Consider the following 21,640-nt stretch of genomic DNA (forward strand, 5'->3'; position numbering starts at 1 on the left):
GTGAGCCACCGCGCCCGGCCCCCCTTCTGACATTTCTTCAGATCTTCCTCAGACACCCAAAGACCTTAAAATCCCTCTAACCTTTCTGTCAAAGTTTGCTTTCTGGAAAGAGCTGATAAACTCATTCATACTGAAGTCTACAAGGTTGTAAATCTTAATCTATTATCGCTTAAAAGATGCTTGTATCAATTTAAGCCAAAGGAATGAAGCTCAAATTGTGAGGATTTAGTCATCAAAAAATCTAGTAGGGGAAATTCTCCCTACCCACAATCAGAGTAGATTCTACAATAGCAAAAAGAGTTCCGGGCTCACTAATTTTAGGAAAGCTGATAAGAAGACAGCTTACAGCTGCGGAGGTACTGATTCGGTAAACGGAGGCAAAGAGTTTGTATATGTGAGAGTGAACTGGGTAGAAATGGAAGAGAATCAGAAATTCACTTAGCAACACCAAATATATTTGGCACCACTAACCTAGTTTCTCCTATGTTTGCCTTTCCAATCCGTTGGACCTTAGGGGATGGACCGCCCACTTTCTCCCCAGAACAGCTCCCGGTCCGGTTCTCAGTCCTAATTACTGCACCAAGCCTCCATGCTCCAGGGCCTGTGGTCACAAGGAGCGGAAGTAAAGTTCTAAGATAAATCATCATCTCCTTGTGCAGGGAACACTTCCAAGCCCAGTGTCCACAGACAAATCACCTCCAGCGACTCGAAGAGGAGCATTAGTAATCCCTGTGGGGGCACTGGAGGCTCCGCGTGAAAGTTTCCAAAGCCCTGTTCTGCCCCAGGACTCCTTTCTCTCCTCCCAGAGGCTTCAGACTTTCGCGGCTGCTGGCACATCCCAGCCTGCGTAGCGGGGCAAGAGGGACCCAAGGCAGAATCAGCTTCCCCCAACTCGAAAGGGCACCCGTTCTCTAGGGTGCCGGCACTGGAAATAGCTGGTGTGGAGAACGGAGAGGGAGACGTGCAGGATGAAGTCCACGCCAAGGAGGGCAGTGGCTCCGCCTCTCTGGGTTAGGGACATAAGAAAAACCTGAACCCGAAGACCTAGCATGAGTGGGACGTGGAAAGCGAGACAGACTCCAGTGGAAGGCTGTGGGGCGGGACACAGGATTCCCGGAGACGCCACCCCAGCTCCTGCCGCAGCGCTGGGCGCCCTCCCACGCCTGCTCCCTAGGGACCCCGGGCGCCCCACGCACGCACCCACCCTCCTTCCCGGGCCCGCCGCTCCTCCCTCCTTCCTCGCTGGTTGGCCCGGGCGCCGCAGAGCGCGGCGGCGGCAGGAGGAGCCGGGCGCGCCTGCCACGCAAAACCACCGGGCTGGCAGGGCGGCAGGCGCGGTGCGCGATCCCGGGTGGCGGCGGCAACAGCGGTGGTGACCGCGGCGACTGCAGCGGCCAGCTCTCACCTCTCCCCTGTGCACCCGCATCTCGCCGCGCCGCCAAGCAGCCAGTGGTCCCCGGGTCGCCCAGCCCACGCGCTCACGGCCGAGCCCAGGGCACAATAGCGGCGACAGCCATGGGGAAACCGACGAGGAAGGGATGCGAGTGGAAGCGATTCCTGAAGAATAACTGGCTGCTGCTGTCCACCGTGGCCGCGGTGGTGCTAGGTGAGCGGCGCGGCGGGTGGGCGATGAGCGCACCCTCACATGCTCTCTGCGCCCAGGCCGCGTGCGGCTGTGAGGGTGGGCTTGGCGCTGGCACACTCCATGCAGGGTCCCTCAATGCCCCCTCGGCCTTAGCCTCGAGTCCCCCGCGGGGCCTTCCCTCCCCCGCCCTCAAGCGCTCTAATTACTGCACAATAAGAACAAAGCTCCTCAGGGACTCCCATTTGAGTGCTCCTTGAGCTGCTGGTTCCTGCTCTACCCAAAATGATCAAAGGGGCTTGGGAGTGGAAAGGGAAGCAAGTAGCTCTTGGTTCTGCTCGTTTGAAAACAGGGTTCGATTTTTTTCTTTGTTAATCCCGCACCATATCTCCCCCTAACACCGCCACCTTCCTCATCCCCACACCCCCAGCCACGCTGCCCGTACAGAGATTGAGTGTGGACTACAGTTCTCCGTCGAATTGGAAGAGGTACCTTGGCCTCCGGGATGGGCCGGACCCTTGGGGGAGGGAGGCTGAGAACGCTGTCGCCGCTCACCATGGGCAGTGCGTGGAACGGTGCCTTCCCACGCGGCGAGCGTCTACTGCCTGCACCCGGGCTCTGAAAAGCTGCCACATTCGTGCCTGAATTCTGGGATGTGCCATTGTGGCCCGCGGGAGGTCACGGGGGAAGAGAGTTAAGATAACTCAGCCGCCTCCCCTCCTGCCTTTCTTGCTCTCCACGTTGCTTTTGTATTTAAAATAATGTTTAAGCCATCCTTGCCTGTTTTTAAACAAGTGTGTATTTAAGTGATCCACCCCTCACAGATCACTGGACCAGGTGGATGTCTGAGCCATTGCTCAGAGGTATGAGTTATTCCTATTTAGATTCTGATTTTTTGCCAAGGTTGTGTGTTTCTAGCTCTGGCCCGGGGATGCACTTCCTTGGGATTAGGGCCATATCTATCTCCTTTCCCATGATAGCTCCTCAGCAGGTGAGGGCTGTTGCACCCTCTGAGGAATGTGGATTCCTCAGCAGGCTCCACCTTCCCTTTGGAAACTGCAGCTGTGTTTGCTGAAAAGGCAAGTGGGGACAGCTTGTCTCCTCCCAAACTCGAGCACCTTCCTCTCCAGTTGCTGCTCCTAATCTCAGAATATATGGTGTTGTCTGCTTCCCCTCCGAACCGCCCCCTCCCCTTAGGGTGGGAATAGGGCGGGGAAATGGCCTTTGGAAGTTAATGGGATTGTTGGGGTCAGATTGGATTCTCCAGAACCTTGTGCAAAGGAAAGTCAGGTTTCTAGTAAATAAATAACATCCTGGAATGACCCTAGCAGAGGCTATTTGTAGGAGGAAAGGAGAGAAGTAGAGAAGCAAATCTTGACTATTTCCCCCAACAAGTGCCAAGTGGTTTTGGAATTTTTTTTTTTTTTCAGTTTTGGACATTTTTAAGGGAAAGTTTATCCTACTCCACTATATTTAAATGGCATATGCTACAAAGAACGACTTGATCTCCTTTAGGCAAAAGAGAAGAGATGGCTTTGTTTGTTTTCCTAGTGATAAGAGTCGAGGATTAGTTGTTAAATCTCTTTTTGAAGACTTTGAGAGAGGGCCAGGGCGAGGTGACTCACGCCTGTAATCCCAGTTACTCAGGAGGCTGAGGCAGGAGAATTGCTTGAACCCAGAAGGCAGAGGTTGAAGTCAGCCAAGATTGTGCCACTGCACTCCCGCCTGGGTGAGAGACGAAGAATCCACCAAAAAAAAAAAAAAAAAGGAAAGAAAAAGATGACTCACACCTATAATCCCAACATTTTGGGAGGCCAAGGAAGGAGGACTGCTTGAGCCCAGGAGTTGGAGACCAGCCTGGGCAACATGACAAAACTCCATCTCTACAAAAAAGTACAAAGATTAGCGTAGTGGTGCACATCTATAGTCCTAGCTACTCAGGAGGCTGAGGTGGGAGGATCACCTGAGCCCAGGGAGGTGGAGGCTGCAGTGAGCCATGATCGCGACACTGCACTCCAGCCTGGGTGACAAGAGTGAGACCCTATCTAAAAGGAAAAAAAAAAAAGACTTTGCAGGGTAAACATTGGCTTGTGCCTCCCTCCTGATTCCCTGTGAAAGTGGAGTTATCCTGCCTTTTCAGCATGGGGCTCTCCAGAGATACTTGTTACCCGAGTGTTGCACACCACCAGTCAGCATGCAGTTCACTAGAGGCTGGTTTGGAAAAAGTTTTAAGCAATTGTTCCCTGGCCTTTGGAATCAGTTGCATGAATACGTCTTCAGGGTCAAGAAGAAGTACATGCCCATTTTGCAGACATGGCCTTTGGTCTCAGATGGGCACTTTCCTCCAGTTTTAATGTGTGTGAGCCCCAAGAGCTTGGTTTGAGTACTTTTCTTCAGAAAGGAAAGTTACCACTTAAAAATCAAGTGCCCAGCTGAAATCTTCCTGGATATTTGCTCCCTCAGATGGCAACAAAGGGCAGTCCTGCTTCTGGTCTGAGAAGTCTCAAACCTAGACCACCCCCAATGTACCCATTAACAGAGATCCTTTCCTTTTCCTTTTTCTTCAGAGTACTGGGCCTGAGTGGAAAATCATACTTCTGTTTGTGTCGTCTGTAAGGGCTGATTTGTTTAACTGGCAGTGAAATTCCGGTGACTTATAACAGTGGCACTGAGTCTATTCATAAACCCTTGCTAGATCATGATAGTAAGAGTTTATTTTATAACTGCCTTAACTGATCCAGAAAAATCACAGGAGCTCTGATGCAGCCTCCCTTCCGGACTTTTGAGCATATGGACCTTAAAGAAAAAAACTGTGAAATTTATTAACTATCCTGACAAAACATCATTTTCTGATTATAGCCATTGAAACGTTTGGTCCCTGACCAGGTGCAGTGGCTCTCACCTGTAATCCTAGGACTTTGGAAGGCCAAGGTGGCAGGAATGAGTGAGTCCAGGAGTTTGAGACTGGCCTGATCTCATCTCTATTTCTAAAAAAAATTTAAAGAAATAATAATGAAATGCGATGTTCAGTCACTACTATAATTTAGTAGCCCTGACACTTTAAAATATTTGGTTATAGAAATAAGGGGCAAAGATTTTTATGAGCCAGCTTAAAGCCTGATTTTTCAAGATACAGTACATGAGGGGAAATGTAATAAAAGTCATCTTTATCAGGAGTGGAAGTTCACTCTTTTCATGGACAAGGAAATGCTAAGAACTAAACATTTCTCAAATTCTTGTTCACAAGATGAAGGGATTGAATAGTTAGGTGACCATCTTTGTTAATTTCTGTGACACCCTACATGCTTCCTGAAAATAATATCTTAAATTTTTACAGGAAAATCCTCTATCCCCTACTAAAATACCACTAGGAACATTTTCACGGCTTTCATTATAATTCTTATAGGCTTATTCTTTGCTTCCATAGAAGGGTAGAATGAGCACAGAGCCTGGAGTGAAAAGTCCTTGGGATTTGAATTCTGGTACTATCAAGCTCTATCGTGTAGGCAAATTGTGTATTCCCTACAAGCCTCAGTTTCCTCATCTGGAAATTGGAGATATTAGTCATTACCTTGTTTGTTATTAGAGGTGTTTAAGATAATGTGAAAAATACTCAGTTGTGTGGCTGGCATATATTCAGCACTCAATAGTTGTTATTTTAAGGTAAATCTGAATAATTTGATTATGAGAAAATTAGTATTTTCTTGTGAAATAAATTATCTCATATTATGTCTCTGTCTCTGTTCTGCTTAGTGTCCCACGTATAATTTAGGGTGATTCAAGTGTTTTGATGACCTGCTCTGTCTGAGCTAGTAACTGTCTCCGTAGTATTATTCATTTCTTTAAAGGGGAAATGGAAAGAATGAATTATTTTGTTTTGTGCCCCACAGGCTAATCGCTAATCCTCAATTCATTTAAATATAATATTTAAACATATAATTTATATAAATATAATTTAAGTATGTAAATTCTGAAAGAAGGTTTTGTGCTCTAAGTGGGAATTCTGTCCAAGCAGAGTTACTAAGTGAGAATTCTGCCAGCCTTCTGATTCGGGTCATCCAATAATGATTATATAGTATATAATGTTGTTAAGGCACTTCTTATATCCTCACCCTATTCACAATATCAAACCTAATCTTTCCCTCCAGACCAGTTATGCCATTACTTCAGTCATTTGAAAACTCTGTGATTTCAACTTAGAGCTACTCAGAAACGGCAATAGGTATTGGCATTTACATGACAGAGCTGGCAAGCTTATTCATTCTAAAGTGTTTTCTTTGGAGCACAAAGGAAGCAATCATGCATAGATTCTGATTCCATTATCTAAAATCAGAAACAGCTTCTTCATGGTCTTAGTAATACCCTTGCCCAGCCTCATGTCTCTACCCTGGAGCTCATGTAGCGTGCATCTGGAAGTGCTAATTTGAGACGTGGCATAGGCTTTCCCGCTTTGTCTGTCTAGCCCTTGAGGACAGGGCCCAGCGGTGGTTCACGCTGGTTCCAGGCCCAGTCCCTCACCTGCACAGAACCTTGGCTCAGCACTGTTTAGGAATATCCCTATAGTAATCAACACTTAAGCCATTCATTCATTTAACAGATATGTATCAGACACCCACTGTGCACCAGGGATTGTTCTAGAGCCAGGTCACACGGCATGTTCTCATGGGACTTAATGTTCAAGTAGAGAGAGGAAGACCATAAACAGAATACATAGGTAACCTACTGTATAGAGTATGTTAGATGGCAATAGTGTTCTGGAGTAGTATAGAGTAGGGAGTGGGCTGGCAAGGTGGGGGGTTGCAGTTTTAAAAAGGGTGACAGGAGAGGCCATACTGAGAAGGTGACAGTTGAATCAAGACTGAGGAGAGGTGAAGGAAAAAGTTGCACAGGTATCTGGGGAACATCCTAGTTTGTGTGAGAAACATCAAGGAGTAGAATGAGGGAGGGAGAGAGTAGGAGGAGATGAAGTGGAGGTAAGGCTGGGGGCAGAGCAATAGGATAGTTCAGGTCCAAGGTCCAGGAAAGGGGAGATGGGTGCCTCAGCTGAGCAGCCAGGAGTGGAACAGAATGGAAAGATAGCTGCTTGGGGTTAACCTGCAGGGCTTGGCTGAATTTGGTCCAAGGGAGAAGGCGGTGGCCATCTCTAGCAAAACAGAGAGTCCTGGAAGGGGCACCGACTTGGAAAAGAACACGGCATGTTCCACGGTGGACATGTTGAGTTCGAGGAGTCAGAGGGGTGTTTGGGCAAAGGAAGGCAGGAAGCACCTGGCTAAGTAAGTCTGGTGCTCAGGAGACAAACGTGGAGTGGAGTGTCGACTTAAGAGAGTATGTCAGGGACCTGATTAAGCCTTGGAGAATGAATGAACCTATCGTGGGAGAATAGGGAGAAGACCAAAGACAGAGTTCTGGACAACCCCAGCATTAGAGGCCTGGGAAGAGAAGGGCCCCACAGGAGAAACCGGAAGTCGTGTGATAGAAATTAAGAACAGGAACAGTATGGGTGACAGGTTCAGGGGCAGGAGTGAGAGGGTCTGGGGAGGGTGTTCAACAGCGTTGGGGATACAAAGGACAGGGACGTGACCTTCTGGGCTTTTATTTGGAGGCACTTAGATGTGAAAGAATTCAGAGAAAGTGGAAGTCATATTTAAGATCCAGAGAGTATTTTCTTTTCTTTGTTTTTTTAAGAGACAGGGTCTCGTTTTGTTGCCCAGGCTGGTCTTGAACTCCTGGCTTCAAGCTATCCTCCTGCCTCAGCCTCCCAAAGTGCTAGGGATTACAAGTGTGAGCCACTGCACCCAGCTTTGTTTTGTTTTGTTTTTGTTTGTTTTTTGTTTTTTAAGGTGACTTGAGTCTGACCGAACCTGAAGAGAAGTGATCATTAACAATAAAAATGCAGCTGAGCATGGTGACTCATGTCTGTAATCCCAGCACTTTGGAGGCCAAGGTGGGAGGATTGCTTTAGGCTAGGAATTCAAGACCAGCCTGGGCAACACAGCAGGACCCCTGTCTCTGCAAAATAAAAATTAAATTAGCCAGGCATGATGGTGTGTGCCTGTAACCCCAACTACTCAGGAGGCTGACATGGGAAGATCACATGAGGCCAGGAGTTCCAGGCTGCAGTGAGCGTGATCACATCACTGTACATTCTGGCCAAGGTGACAGAGCAAGACCCTGTCTCTAAAAAATAATAATAATAAATGCAGAAGAGAGAGAAAACAATGAGTGATGTTGTGTGGAGTGAGGCCTGGGACAGTAGAAGACAGCGTGAAGTGGAGGGACCTGGTCGGGGATTGGCCCTGAACAGAGAACAGGACTTTATACTCCTGAGATGGAAGGGAGGAGTTAAGGGTGAAGCATTGTATTCCTTTCCTGTGGCTGCCATAACAAATTACCACAAATTGCGTGGTTTAAAAAAACAGAAAATTTTTTTTGAGACTTATGTATCCATTACTCTGTGCCAAGTACTGTTCTGAGTGCTATATAGGTATTAAACCATTTAATCTTTCCATCAAGCATATTTTCAGGAAACTGAGAGTTAAGAAACTTGCCCAAGGTCAAGGGCAGAGCTGGGATTCAAACCCTGGAAGTCTGGCTCCAGAGACTCTGCTTCTAACCACTGTCCTCTCCTGCTGCTGTGTGATATTTATTACCCTGTATTCTGATTTTTCTGCCTCCCTCACCAACTCATGAACCCTAAGGGAAGGAATTTTGTGCTGCTCTTCTCTGTGTCCACAGTACCTGTCACATTGCACAGTAGGGTGAATACATTTGTTGAATTGTTGAGCCATTTATGACCCAGAGAGTTAGTAAAAGGTTGTCCGTTTTTGTCAAGGGAACAAATGAGCCTAAAACTTAGATCAAACTCTGTTACTTCCATAAATTCTGCTCTGCCTGTTTCAGCCCCCTCTGATCTATGTCAGCAAAATAGATTAACACTTAAGGAGTCTGTATAAATATCAAGCATGTTAATCTTTTCTTTCTCAAAACTAGATTACAGACCCCTTGAGGTCCCTGTTGTTACATTTCACAGGCACTAAAAAATAAAATGAGCCATAAAGTAATAAGACTGACTCTTAAAAACTATTTTTTTTTAGTTTTCAAAAAAGTGTATCTGCTACCTACACTCTCTGAGTCTTTGGTTCTTATTAAGAAGAAAGGGATTTAGCTTAGCTAGGAAAGCAAAGAAGATTCTATTCATGCATCTTTTATCATTTATAGGTAGTGGATTATCTGGTATGATGTTTGTTGAAAAAGAGTTGAAAACAAAGTTCTGAAATTGATTACTGCTGTCTGCCACTGGCTTAGGGTCAGGAACTAGTGGTATGTGTGCTAATAATTGTTGACTTAGGTTATAAAACCTCTGAGAGTCCTATAGCTTTAAGAACCTTTAGCTTTATGACTGTGTATTCATTCCACAGTTCATTGCTGGGAGCCAGAGGAACTCTTCCGTAAGGAGCTAAGTGGGGGTTAAAGGGCATTACAGGATGATAAAATGACCTTGCCATTGAGTCAACTGTTTTATGTTTGAACTGCTGATCAGTGACATAGGGATAATAATGTAAATTGTATACGAGGCTCTTTCCATGGTAATATGTTCTATGTCAGTATTATTAGATTGTTTATTACAACAGTAATAGAAGACCTAATATATGTATGTTTTTGGACTTTATATGTCTCTAATTTAAAATATTTGCAAAGTACACAATACTCCAAAAACACTAAACAAAATAATAGTTTCTTTAAAATGACAGGAGTAGCCTAGTTCCTATATCCTCAAAACCAGTGATTTCCACAACAATAAATAATCAGTTTGACATAGGGAAAACAAAAAAAGGCATAGTTATTCCTATGTAATGGGGACTTTTGCTTTTAATGAGGAATATAGCTTTATGTTTATATATTTCTGAAAACTGATGAAAACAGACAAGGTTGCTAGTTTAGTCATACATATTTAGTTTGTATTAATATATTTACTCCATAGCATGCCACAGACATGACAATATTAGCAAAATACTGAGCACTACTAATTGGTTTCCATAATATTTTCTAGAAATTTGGGAGTTGATAGTGAGTTAAGTTCATTTGAAAATACATATATATGTGTGTGTGTGTATGTGTTTATATATGAATTTGCTTATATGTTCTCTAAAATACTGAGATACGTGGTCTCTGTGTCTATATATACATATATGTGTATGTATATATGATGTATTATATATGTATGTATATATTATGTATTATATACATAATATATATGTGTATATATTATGTATCTTTTTTTTTTGAGACCAAGTCTTACTCTGTCATCCAGGCTTCTTTTTTTCAAGTCTCACTCTGTCACCTAGGCTGGAGTGCAGTGGTACGTTCTCGGCTCACTGCAACCCCTGCCTTCCAGGTTCAAGCGATTCTTCTGCCTCAGCCTCCCGAGTAGCTGAGATTACAGGTGCCCACCACCATGCCCAGCTAATTTTTGTATTTTTAGTAGAGACGAGGTTTCTCCATGTTGGCCAGGCTGTTCTCGAACTCCTGACCTCAGGTGATTCACCCGCCTCTGGCCTCCCAAAGTGCTGGGATTACAGGCGTGAGTCACCGGGCCCGACCCTATATTATGTGTCTCTATCTCTCATCTATCTATCTTATCTCCTTAGTTAAGTACCTTAGAGATCCTTCTGGCCTAGCCAAAATTCTACATATTAAAGAATTAGGAAAGGAAACTGGGCTTTGAATGCTTATGCCTGGTGTTTTCATTTTTGCAGCCAAATCAGAATCAGATTTGAAGCATCACTGAAATGATTCTGATTTTTGGTTGTTCTATGCAAGGTATATATAACTCAAGTCTATCAAATCAAAACCCCAAACAAAATGATCTAAACACAAAATTATAAAATGAATCTTTAAAATGATTTTACATATTAGACTCTGCACATGCAGGTTGGTATATACAATCTTAATGCTTCCTATGAGGAAGACTTTGAATATAAATCACTAATGGTTGGCAAATCTTGAATATCTTGTTAGATGTTGCTTAAGATATGGTGTTTTATTTAGTATAGTAACACTACAAAATGAAGTTGCTCACCTGTTAAAAATTTGAGCATTGGGCATAAGAAATAAAGAAAGCTTCAAATGAAAACATGCTGTGTAGAAAATTTTTGTGTGCAAATTCAGGATGTGGTGGAGCTCAGATGGGTAAAGCCTGGGTTACGTCAGACAAGGTAGGATTAGGACTCAGTTGTTAGAGAGCGTGCATGCATGTGAGAGCACTTGCTTATAAAGAGAGAAAGCTTTCCACATTAATTACTTGTGAGAAATTGTGATTACCTTTAACAGAACCGAGACTGAAAATAACTGTCCTAGGGAGTCCGTGACACGCTGGCCTGGTGCCAGGGAAGCTGTGTTCGCCTGAGGTACTGCAAATTTCCCGTGTCACTGGAGATTTGGGGTCACATATGCTGTGACAACTCAAGAACTCTCGAAGAAAATGAACTCATTTTAGATGACATTGAGTGGCCCATTTAAACCCCCCACAGCAGTGTCTGTTAAAGTAGAAAGTGTTTTAAATGGGCTTTTCTATTTTGTTTTGTTTTGTTTTGAGACAGAATCTCACTCTATCACCCAGGCTGGATGCAGTAGTGCGATCTCGGCTACTGCAACCTCCACTTCCCAGGTTCAAACAATTCTCCTGCCTCAGCCTCCCAGGTAGCTGGCAGTACAGGCGCCTGCCACCACAACTGGCTAATATTTTCTATATATTTAGTAGAGACGGGGTTTCACCATGTTGGCCAAGCTGCTCTCGAACTCCTGACCTCAAGTAGTCTGCCCGCCTCGGCCTCCCAAAGTGCTGGGATTACAGGCGTGAGGCACCCTGCTGCGCCCAAGAGATTGATTTAGGAGTTAATACATTATACTTGCTGAGGGAACAGCCCCAAACTGCAACAAAGAGTGCCCTGTTGTAATTAGTACACCCACAGTAACACCTCTGTTAATGGAAAGGAAGTGTTTCAGTGACTCACTCTTTGCCAGAAATGTTACTACTTTACTTTGAAAATTATCTGCTGACTGCCTGTTCCATTACCAAAGGTAGAATATTTCCTTTCCAGTAAATAGTCCTATACTTTCTGGAATGGACAGATCTCTTCCCAGCTCACAGATGCTTCATGTTCCTCTCCCAGGCCCAGCCTCAGCTATGTGAGCTCTGGGCAGCGGTCCCCACTCAGCCAAGACAGGGAGGGATACAGTGCCTTGTTCTCTACCACTAAACCCCAGAACCAGCCCTGAGAAGATAAGATGTCCCGCCAGTCCTGCACTCATGCTGAGGTCACCACTCTCGAGCCCTTTTTTAGTCTCAGAGTCCCTAACTGTGTCCAAGACAGGGCAGTTGTCACAACAGATCTCCACATGTCTAGGAAGGCTCTTGAAAGTGTTTTAAATGGCCTTTTCTATTTTGTTTGTTTTGTTTTGAGACGGAGTCTCACTCTGTCACCCAGGCTGCAGTGCAGTAGTGCGATCTCGGCTACTGCAACCTCCACCTCCCAGATTCAAATAATTCTCCTGCTATCATGTGACTCTCTGCTTGGTCTGCATGTTGAAGTAATAGCGGCCTTTGGGACTGGAACTTGGCTTCAGAAACACCCTCAGAGAGGGTCCACATGGCCACACAGTGTGTTTATTCTTATAATCTCTCTGTGACAACTGTTTGGGTATAGCACTTTCAGATGGTTAAAACTACAGCACTTTGGCCAGGCACGGTGACTCACGCCTATAATCCCAACACTTTGGGAGGCTGAGGCGGGCAGATCACTTGAGGTCGGGAGTTCAAGACCAGCCTGACCAACATGGAGAAACCCCGTCTCTACTAAAATTACAAAATTAACCAGGCATGGTGGCGCATGCCTGTAATCCCAGCTACCGGGGAGGCTGAGGCAGGAGAATCGCTTGAACCCAGGAGACACAGGATACAGTGAGCTGAGATCGCACCATTGTACTCCAGCCTGGGCAACAAGAGCGAAACTCCGTCTCCAAAACAAAACAAAGCAAACCAACAAACAAAAAAACTACAGCACTCACTCAACCAAGGGGGAAATCCTTATAGGAGAGAGCTTGGGTGAGATTGTACAATTATTTTTCTACCACTGTTCTATTGCTTAAGAATTATCTAGTTACTTATAACTCAGTAAGGAATTAAGTCAACAACAAAAAATGCACCATCACCAGAAATGCCTAAGCCACAGAGAGCCTAATCCCTGAGCCTCTCCCCATTACTGGAAAATAAACTGATACTGCTCAATTTCTGTGGGTATCTTAAAGACTTGTTTTCTGAGCCACTTAGCCACTTTGCAGGTTTCATGTAAGATTTCCTCAAATTATGGGCCAGGCACAGTTGCTCACACCTGTAATTCTAGCACTTTGGGAGGCCAAGGCAGACAGATTGCTTGATCCCAGGGATCTGAGACCAGTCTGGGCAACATGGTGACACCTCATCTCTACACATAATACAAAAATTAGCCAGGTGTGGGTGGCTCATGCCTGTAGTCCCAGCAACTCAGGGGGCTGAGGTGAGAGGATCACTTGAGCCCAGGAGGAGGTTGAGTCTGCAGTGAGCCAAGATCACACCACAGCAGTCCTGCCTGGGTGATAGAATGAGACCCTGTCTCTAGGAAAAAAAAAAAAAGATTCCCCAAAGTATGAGACATTGAGAGAGAAAGTGAGAATGACATATTTTCTCCCTTGAAAATTTCTCTTTGGCTAACCAACCCTAATATCAATATTTATTGAGAATTTACTATAAGTTTTATGTACATTTACCTCCCATTTGACCCTCAGTACAATGAGTTAGGAGGTTCCCATTTTACCAGATGAGGAAACTGAAATTTACAAGGCTTAGGTCATGTAGCTGAGCACACAGAGCTAGGATTAGTACCCAGGACTGTCTGATTAAAGCTTAGGTTACTAATTATTAACCATTAAGCAAGTCTTCTTCCTTCCTAGCAAACCTTGATACACCTAATTGGTAGTTAGAATCATTCTTGCAGACAGACTTCATTCTTGCAAAGTAGCCAAATAAAACCTATTCTCCTTGCTTCACCTTTTTTTTTTTTTTTTTTTATTGAACAGTTACTGAAGCTTTATTCTTTTTTTTTTTTAATTTAAGTTCTAGGGTACATGTGCATAACGTGCAGGTTTGTTACATATGTATACTTGTGCCATGTTGGTGTGCTGCACCCATCAACTCGTCAGCACCCATCAATTCATCATTTATATCAGGTATAACTCCCAATGTAATCCCTCCCCCCTCCCCCCTCCCCATGATAGGCCTCGGTGTGTGATGTTCCTCTTCCCGAGTCCAAGTGATCTCATTGTTCAGTTCCCACCTATGAGTGAGAACATGCGGTGTTTGGTTTTCTGTTCTTGTGATAGTTTGCTAAGAATGATGGTTTCCAGCTGCATCCATGTCCCTACAAAGGACGCAAACTCATCCTTTTTTATGGCTGCATAATATTCCATGGTGTATATGTGCCACGTTTTCTTAATCCAGTCTGTCAGTGATGGACATTTGGGTTGATTCCAAGTCTTTGCTATTGTGAATAGTGCCGCAATAAACATACGTGTGCATGTGTCTTTATAGCAGCATGATTTATAATCCTTTGGGTATATACCCAGTAGTGGGATGGCTGGGTCATATGGTACATCTAGTTCTAGATCCTTGAGGAATTGCCATACTGTTTTCCATAATGGTTGAGCTAGTTTACAATCCCACCAACAGTGTAAAAGTGTTCCTATTTCTCCACATCCTCTCCAACACCTGTTGTTTCCTGACTTTTTAATGATTGCCATTCTAACTGGTGTGAGAAGGTATCTCATTGTGGTTTTGATTTGCATTTCTCTGATGGCGAGTGATGATGAGCATTTTTTCATGTGTCTGTTGGCTGTATGAATGTCTTCTTTTGAGAAATGTCTGTTCATATCCTTTGCCCACTTTTTGATGGGGTTGTTTGTTTTTTTCTTGTATATTTTTTGAGTTCTTTGTAGATTGTGGATATTAGCCCTTTGTCAGATGAGTAGATTGCAAAATTTTCTCCCATTCTGTAGGTTGCCTGTTCACTCTGATGGTAGTTTCTTTTGCTGTGCAGAAGCTCTTTAGTTAATTAGATCCCATTTGTCCATTTTGGCTTTTGCTGCCGTTGCTTTTGGTGTTTTAGACATGAAGTCCTTGCCCATGCCTATGTCCTGAATGGTACTACCTAGGTTTTCTTCTAGGGTTTTTATGGTATTAGGTCTAACATTTAAGTCTCTAATCCATCTTGAATTAATCTTCGTATAAGGAGTAAGGAAAGGATCCAGTTTCAGCTTTCTACTTATGGCTAGCCAATTTTCCCAGCACCATGCTAAAAACGCTCAATAAATTTGGTATTGATGGAATGTACCTCAAAATAATAAGAGCTATTTATGACAAACCCACAGCTAATATCATACTGAATGGGCAAAAACTGGAAAAATTCCCTTTGAAAACTGGCACAAGACAGGGATGCCCTCTCTCACCACTCTTATTCAACATAGTGTTGGAAGTTCTGGCTAGGGCAATCAGGCAAGAGAAAGAAATAAAAGGTATTCAGTTAGGAAAAGAAGAATTCAAATTGTCCCTGTTTGCAGATGACATGATTGTATATTTAGAAAACCCCATTGTCTCAGCCCAAAATCTCCTTAAGCTGATAAGCAACTTCAGCAAAGTCTCAGGATACAAAATTAATGTGCAAAAATCACAAGCATTCTTATACACCAGTAACGGACAAACAGAGAGCCAAATCATGAATGAACTTCCATTCACAATTGCTTCAAAGAGAATAAAATACCTAGGAATCCAACTTACAAGGGATGTAAAGGACCTCTTCAAGGAGAACTACAAACCACTGCTCAGTGAAATAAAAGAGGACACAAACAAATGGAAGAACATACCATGCTCATGGATAGGAAGAATCAATATTGTGAAAATGGCCATACTGCCCAAGGTTATTTATAGATTCAATGCCATCCCCATCAGGCTACCAATGAGTTTCTTCACAGAATTGGAAAAAACTGCTTTAAAGTTCATATGGAACCAAAAAAGAGCCTGCATTGCCAAGACAATCCTAAGTCAAAAGGACAAAGCTGGAGGCGTCACGCTACCTGACTTCAAACTATACTACAAGGCTACAGTAACCAAAACAGCATGGTACTGGTACCAAAACAGAGATATAGACCAATGGAACAGAACAGAGTCCTCAGAAATAATACCACACATCTACAGCCATCTGATCTTTGATAAACCTAAGAGAAACAAGAAATGGGGAAAGGATTCCCTATTTAATAAATGGTGCTTCAACTTTTGTCAGTCTTGTAGCTCTTCTTCATTATGTGTGGTTAGTCCTTTCCCCTACGCTTCTCCTACATAAGCCTTCTCTTTGAGCTCACATTCTAGTGGAACACATCTAGTTGCTTTCCCAGAACTGTTGTACTTTCATGCCCTAATCCTTTTGCTCAAATGTTTCACTCACTGTTAGCCTGCCTATCCTTGAAGATGGATCTAATTCCCACTTGTGTCTTGTAGACTTCTCTGACTGCAGTTGGAGATAATCTCCCTTCTCTGCATTCTTAACCCTTGATTTGTATGCATTAAATTATCACCATTAGCACCACCATTCCCAGGCCTGTTCTGTGGCAGACATTACTGATTACAGTACTCTTCATTACTGAGCCCTGTTGTGGTCTCAGAATCCTCGAAACTTTGCTCCAGGCAACCACTGTTGATCAAACAGAATTGGTGCTAAGATGAAAAGTATTGTTTGTTGCTGAGAAAAGTTTATTCATTTGGCAATCAATTAGGAACTGAATTTAAATTGAGCAAGTACTGATGTTACTGATAAGAAAGGCAGAGTCAAAGTCTGTGTTTTGTCCTCTCAGTCCATTGATGGCAATACATGCACAATCACTAACATGATCCTGAGTGTGGTAAATGGTGCAAGGAGGCTGCAGCATGCTGTGGGCCTTCAAAGAAGAAAGGTGCAACTGGGAAAGTTCCTGGAGGAGGCCATAATTGGAATGGCATTGAGCATTCCAATGCTCAAGGTGTGGTAGGATTTCTGGGCTTGAAGATTGGAAAGAGCAAGTCTGCATAAAGGTGATGATATGAGTAAGGAGGGCTTATCGTCTCTTAGGTTCAGTTTCAGTATTACATGGAACTATAATTTAATATATGTGTTGCTGTTCTTTCACACTTTTTCTTACCTGTTTTCTAAGGACAAGAATGCAATACTACACAGGTCTGTCACATCATAGCATCCAGCATTGTACTTACTTCACAGGAGGTGACTCCAGATATTTTTGACTGATTACAACCTTCTTCACTAAAGAATTAAAACAAGTAAATCTTTGATGAACCAATCCCATTCATCCCCTAGAAACCCACCCAGTTGTATGGGTTTTTGAGTGAAGACCATGAGGAACACTTACGCTAGCCTAAGTCATCCCAAACGTACTTAACACCTGGACTGGGGATCCCAGAAGAAGAACAAGTCTGGTTACTAGCAGTTTTGAAGCCATTTTAGTGTGAGCACAGCATGGCCTTGAAGCTCCCAGACTGGAGATCTGATCTTCTCAAGAAACCAGCACCAGAACCAGCCTGATCTCCAGAGAATTCTTTGGGCTAATTAGAGAAAATGGAAGATCCATCTATTTTTCCATAATTGGGCCACAGCTTGGTGCTGAATCAACCCTGGATGGTAGAGCCTTTTCAGCTGTGGTATTTAGCAACTCTTATACCATTTAGTGAATTTATTTCTGGATTTTCCCCCTCCAAGTATCCTTTCACATCCTTATCCAAATTCTGCCCATTTCTCTCCCTGTCTGGAGATTATTTCTATGATAAGAAATTAATTAGCCTGTCTGTGCTACCTGTTTCAGGAGACTTTGAACAACCGCATGGGTAAACACTAGATGTGGTCATCAAAGAGTCTGAAAATAAGTTTTTACTTTTTTATTAGCAAAAGTTAATTGTCAACCAGGAGATGTAACAGGCTTGCTCCATTTCTGCTGCCACTTCTTGGATTTCTTTCTTGTGTGTGGAGAATTTCCTGAGGTTTCACCAGACTGAAGAGATTCTGAGTTCTATGAAGTGATGGAGATAAAGATCTTGTTGTCACAAAACAGCAAAGAGCACTGTGATTGGGTTTGAAAGATTTTGGATTGTGTTATAGACAGTGCTCTTACTGGTTTTTTAAAAGTTGATGTTTTCTTCTGTGTAAATTTAAATAATTTCTCCCAGTAAGCTTTTATATTTAATTAAATGATACCTTTCACTGTGCAATCACAAGAGGAATATTTTCTAAATTAGACATCATCTTTACCTTGAAGAAGAAAATTGTCTGTTTCAGTGTCTTTTTGTAGCAAGATTGACCAAAACAAGTGGTAAATAAGTCTGTAATATTTAACTGTCATGAAATACCTTTGCTAATAAGGAAATGGCCTTGGTTTGGATTATGTGGAGTTTTGTGTGTGCGATGTGGGGGTGTATGTGTACATATATGTATATATTTTTTTCTTTTTCTTTTTTTTTTTTTTTTGAGATAGAGCCTCACTATGTCGCCCAGGCTGGAGTGCAGTGGCATGATCTTAGCTCACTGCAACCTCCACCTCCTAGGTTCAAGCGATTCTCCTGCCTCAGCCTCCTGAGTAGCTGGGATTACAGATGTGCACCACCACGCTTGGCTAATTTTTTTGTATTTTTAGTAAAGATGGGGTTTCACCATGTTGGCCAGGCTGGTCTAGAACTCCTGACCTTAGGTGATCCACCTGCCTTGGCCTCCCAAAGTGCTGGGATTACAGGGGTGAGCCACCACACCCGGCCTATATTTCCTTTTTTATACTGTATAGCAATATAGGACCTTGTCTTTTACCTTTTAAGTTCAGAGAACAGTTTGTCCTGACCACACATATGTTACCAGTATAATGCTTTATGAAGCTTTAGAAATGAGCTCTGGATTCATTAAAAAATAATAAATATATTATTTTAACATCTAAAAATAAATAATCTGAGGATGTTTCACAATTTAGCATCAATGCTAAGTTGTGCCTTGTAGATTTCCATTGGCTCTACATGCAAAAGATTAAGTTAGTTAGAATGAGGAAGATATTCTTTAATTACTATGAAATTCTTTTTTGTCGTTTTTTTGTTTTGTTTTTGTTTTTGTTTTGGGACAGAGTATCACACTGTTACCCAGGCTGGAGTGCAGTGGCATGATCTTGGCTCACTTCAATCTTCACCTCCTGGGTTCAAGCAATTCTCCTGCCTCAGCCTCCTGAGTAGCTGGGATTACAGATATGTGCCACCACGCCCAGCTAATTTTTGTACTTTTATTTTATTTATTTTTTTTGAGATGGAGAGTCTCTGTTACCCAGAATGGAGTGCAGTGACACCAACTCAGCTCACTGCAACCTCCACCTCCCGAGTTCAAGTGATTCTCCTGCCTCAGCCTCCCAAGTAGCTGGGATTACAGGTGCCTGCCACAACGCCTGACTAATTTTTGTGTATTTTTTAGTAGAGAGGGGATTTTGCCATGTTGGCCAGGCTGGTCTTGAACTCCTGACCTCAAATGATCCACTCACCTCTGCCTCCCAAAGTGCTGGGATTATAGGCATGAGCCACCATGCCTGGCCAGATTACTATGAAATTCTATCCTGCAAGTGCTTTAGAGCAACTTGCATTTTAAAGTACATTTGCACATTTTACATATAATGCTATATGGTTGTGTTTGGGTTCTGTGTACAGATGGTTTTTTTTTTTTTTTTTTGAGACGGAGTCTTGCTCTGTCACCCAGGCTGGAGTGCAGTGGCCGGATCTCAGCTCACTGCAAGCTCCGCCTCCCAGGTTCACGCCATTCTCCTGCCTCACCCTCCCAAGTAGCTGGGACTACAGGCGCCCACCACCTCGCCCAGCTAGTTTTTTGTATTTTTTTAGTAGAGACGGAGTTTCACCATGTAGGCCAGGATGGTCTCGATCTCCTGACCTTGTGATCCGCCCGCCTCGGCCTCCCAAAGTGCTGGGATTACAGGCTTGAGCCACCACGCCCGGCCAACAGATGGTTTTTGTTATGAAGTGGAAAAGGCCTGAAATATGCTGTTCTATGTGAAGTAAATTGATATAACCTAAGAAAAGATCTTGTTCCCAGTTCAGAAACCATAATCTTAAATAGCATGCCTGGCTCTCCTCTGTATCTGGTTTAACATCTGCATTGAATATTGGTATTTTCCAATAATCTCCAGCTAATTTATTTTGAAAAAAAAAAAGAAATTGACATCTACTTCTGCTTAAGTGGAAATAATTGAGTAATGCTTGGTTGCTTTTTTATCCTCAAGTCAATAACTGCAAAAGACTGGACTTACTGCACCTAAGATCTAGAACCCTGAAGTTATCTGAATTGGTGCTCATCACTGAGCTTGTGTAGGCTTCCTGAAGCCTATTCAGGGCCCTGTGTACCAGGGAAAAGGGTTGGCAGATCACCGTGCGTGGAGTATGCAGCCAGTAAATTTTTCTTAGATTCTCTCTTTCTCCCGTCTTAGAACCTCCCCTCATTTCCCAGGGAACATCTGTTTTCCATGAGGGCAGTACTAAGGGGGCTGAAGAGTCTCACAAACATATAATAAAAGATTCCAAGAGTAGGCTGGGCACGGTGGCTCAAGCCTGTAATCCCACCACTTCATGAGGCCGAGGTGGGCGGATCACGAGGTCAGGAGATCAAGACCACCCTGGCTAACATGGTGAAACCCTATCTCTATTAAAAATAAAATAAAATAAAAATTAGCTGGGCATGGTGGTGAGCACCTGTAGTCCCAGCTACTTGGGAGGCTGAGGCAGGAGAATGGCGCAAACCCGGGAGGCAGAGCTTGCAGTGAGCCGAGATGGTGCCACTGCACTCCAGCCTGGGCAACACAGCAAGACTCTGTCTCAAAAAAAGAAAAAAAAAAAGATTCCAAGAATAAACAAAATCCTCAAGTGTTACTGTGGAAGATTATACTCACCATGTTTGATTTTTTTTGGTCTCTGGTGGTCATCCTAGATGCATTCACAGTCATTCTGGACCTTCAATCTAATCCACTGTTGTTATTAAATGAGCTGATCCACATGGAGTTACTTTTTGAAATCATAAAGTGCCTTACGAATGTTTGTTATTGTGTTTTAAATTCTTAAAATATGTCTTAACTCATCTGAAGATAAAAGGAAAGGTTTCTGTGGTCCTTCTGGGAGTGGGGAAACTTACAGCTCCACAAAAGTTAAGAGAGAAGGGTAAACAGCAGACAGGCAGCATAGTTGGGAGTCATGAGGAAGAGCATTCAAGATGACACAAGTTTTGTAAGCAGACGTAAGGAACGGGCTGAAGAATGTCCTGGAGACCCAGGTACTTAGACTTAGCATTCTGGGTTCAAGGTTCATCCAGGAGTTCCAGGCTTGCAGCAGGTCTAGAAAATCCAGGAGGATGGGCCACCTTCTTTCTCCCAGAGGTCAATCTGATCTTAAGTTGCACCTGACTAAAACCTGCTGCAGGAGAGATGATCAGCTTTTATTTACACACAGGGAGACGGCTTCCTAAGATTGTGTAGTGAACCAAGAAGGTGTTTACAGGCATGTGAAACTGGCTATTGTAAAGAGATAGTGATCTGGGACACGTGATGTTAGTTAAACTGGAGGAAAATGTGTACCTTTCAAGCAGAGGATTCCAGGCCCTCTCCAAACCATGCAAGTCTGAGCAAAGGGACAGAAATTCCATCAGTGGCTTGGAACCCAAATATTTGCCCAGAGACTGAGGAGGGGAAAGAGTAGAACATGACCATAGGATAGATAAAGGGTTTTCACAGGAATGCAAACAAGGTGATAGGTAGAATCACCCATGAGATTAGCAAACAAATCACTTTAAGAGGAAAAAAGTAGAATAGAGTCAACCACAGGTAGAAAATGCAATACTTTGGAATCTGCAAGTCAAGTCATAGATATGTATCTTGGGAAATAATCCAAGCACACATGTATGGGAC

The 21,640-nt window shown here is 43.4% G+C and overlaps 1 protein-coding gene across 1 annotated transcript in view; it reads left to right on the plus strand.

Annotated features, from left to right (window-relative positions):
* The first annotated feature begins 890 nt into the window (after nucleotides 1-890).
* Nucleotides 891-21,640, plus strand: part of SLC1A1 (solute carrier family 1 member 1) — a 103,492-nt gene continuing 82,742 nt past the window's right edge. The window contains exon 1 of the mRNA XM_033237233.1: nucleotides 891-1,606. Within this exon, the coding sequence (XP_033093124.1) occupies nucleotides 1,516-1,606 (91 nt within the window). The 5' untranslated portion in view covers nucleotides 891-1,515. The remainder of the gene's footprint in view (nucleotides 1,607-21,640) is intronic.

The sequence above is a fragment of the Trachypithecus francoisi genome, unplaced genomic scaffold (genome assembly GCF_009764315.1).
Source record: "Trachypithecus francoisi isolate TF-2019V2 unplaced genomic scaffold, Tfra_2.0 Lachesis_group16, whole genome shotgun sequence".
NCBI classification, from domain to species: domain Eukaryota; kingdom Metazoa; phylum Chordata; class Mammalia; order Primates; family Cercopithecidae; genus Trachypithecus; species Trachypithecus francoisi.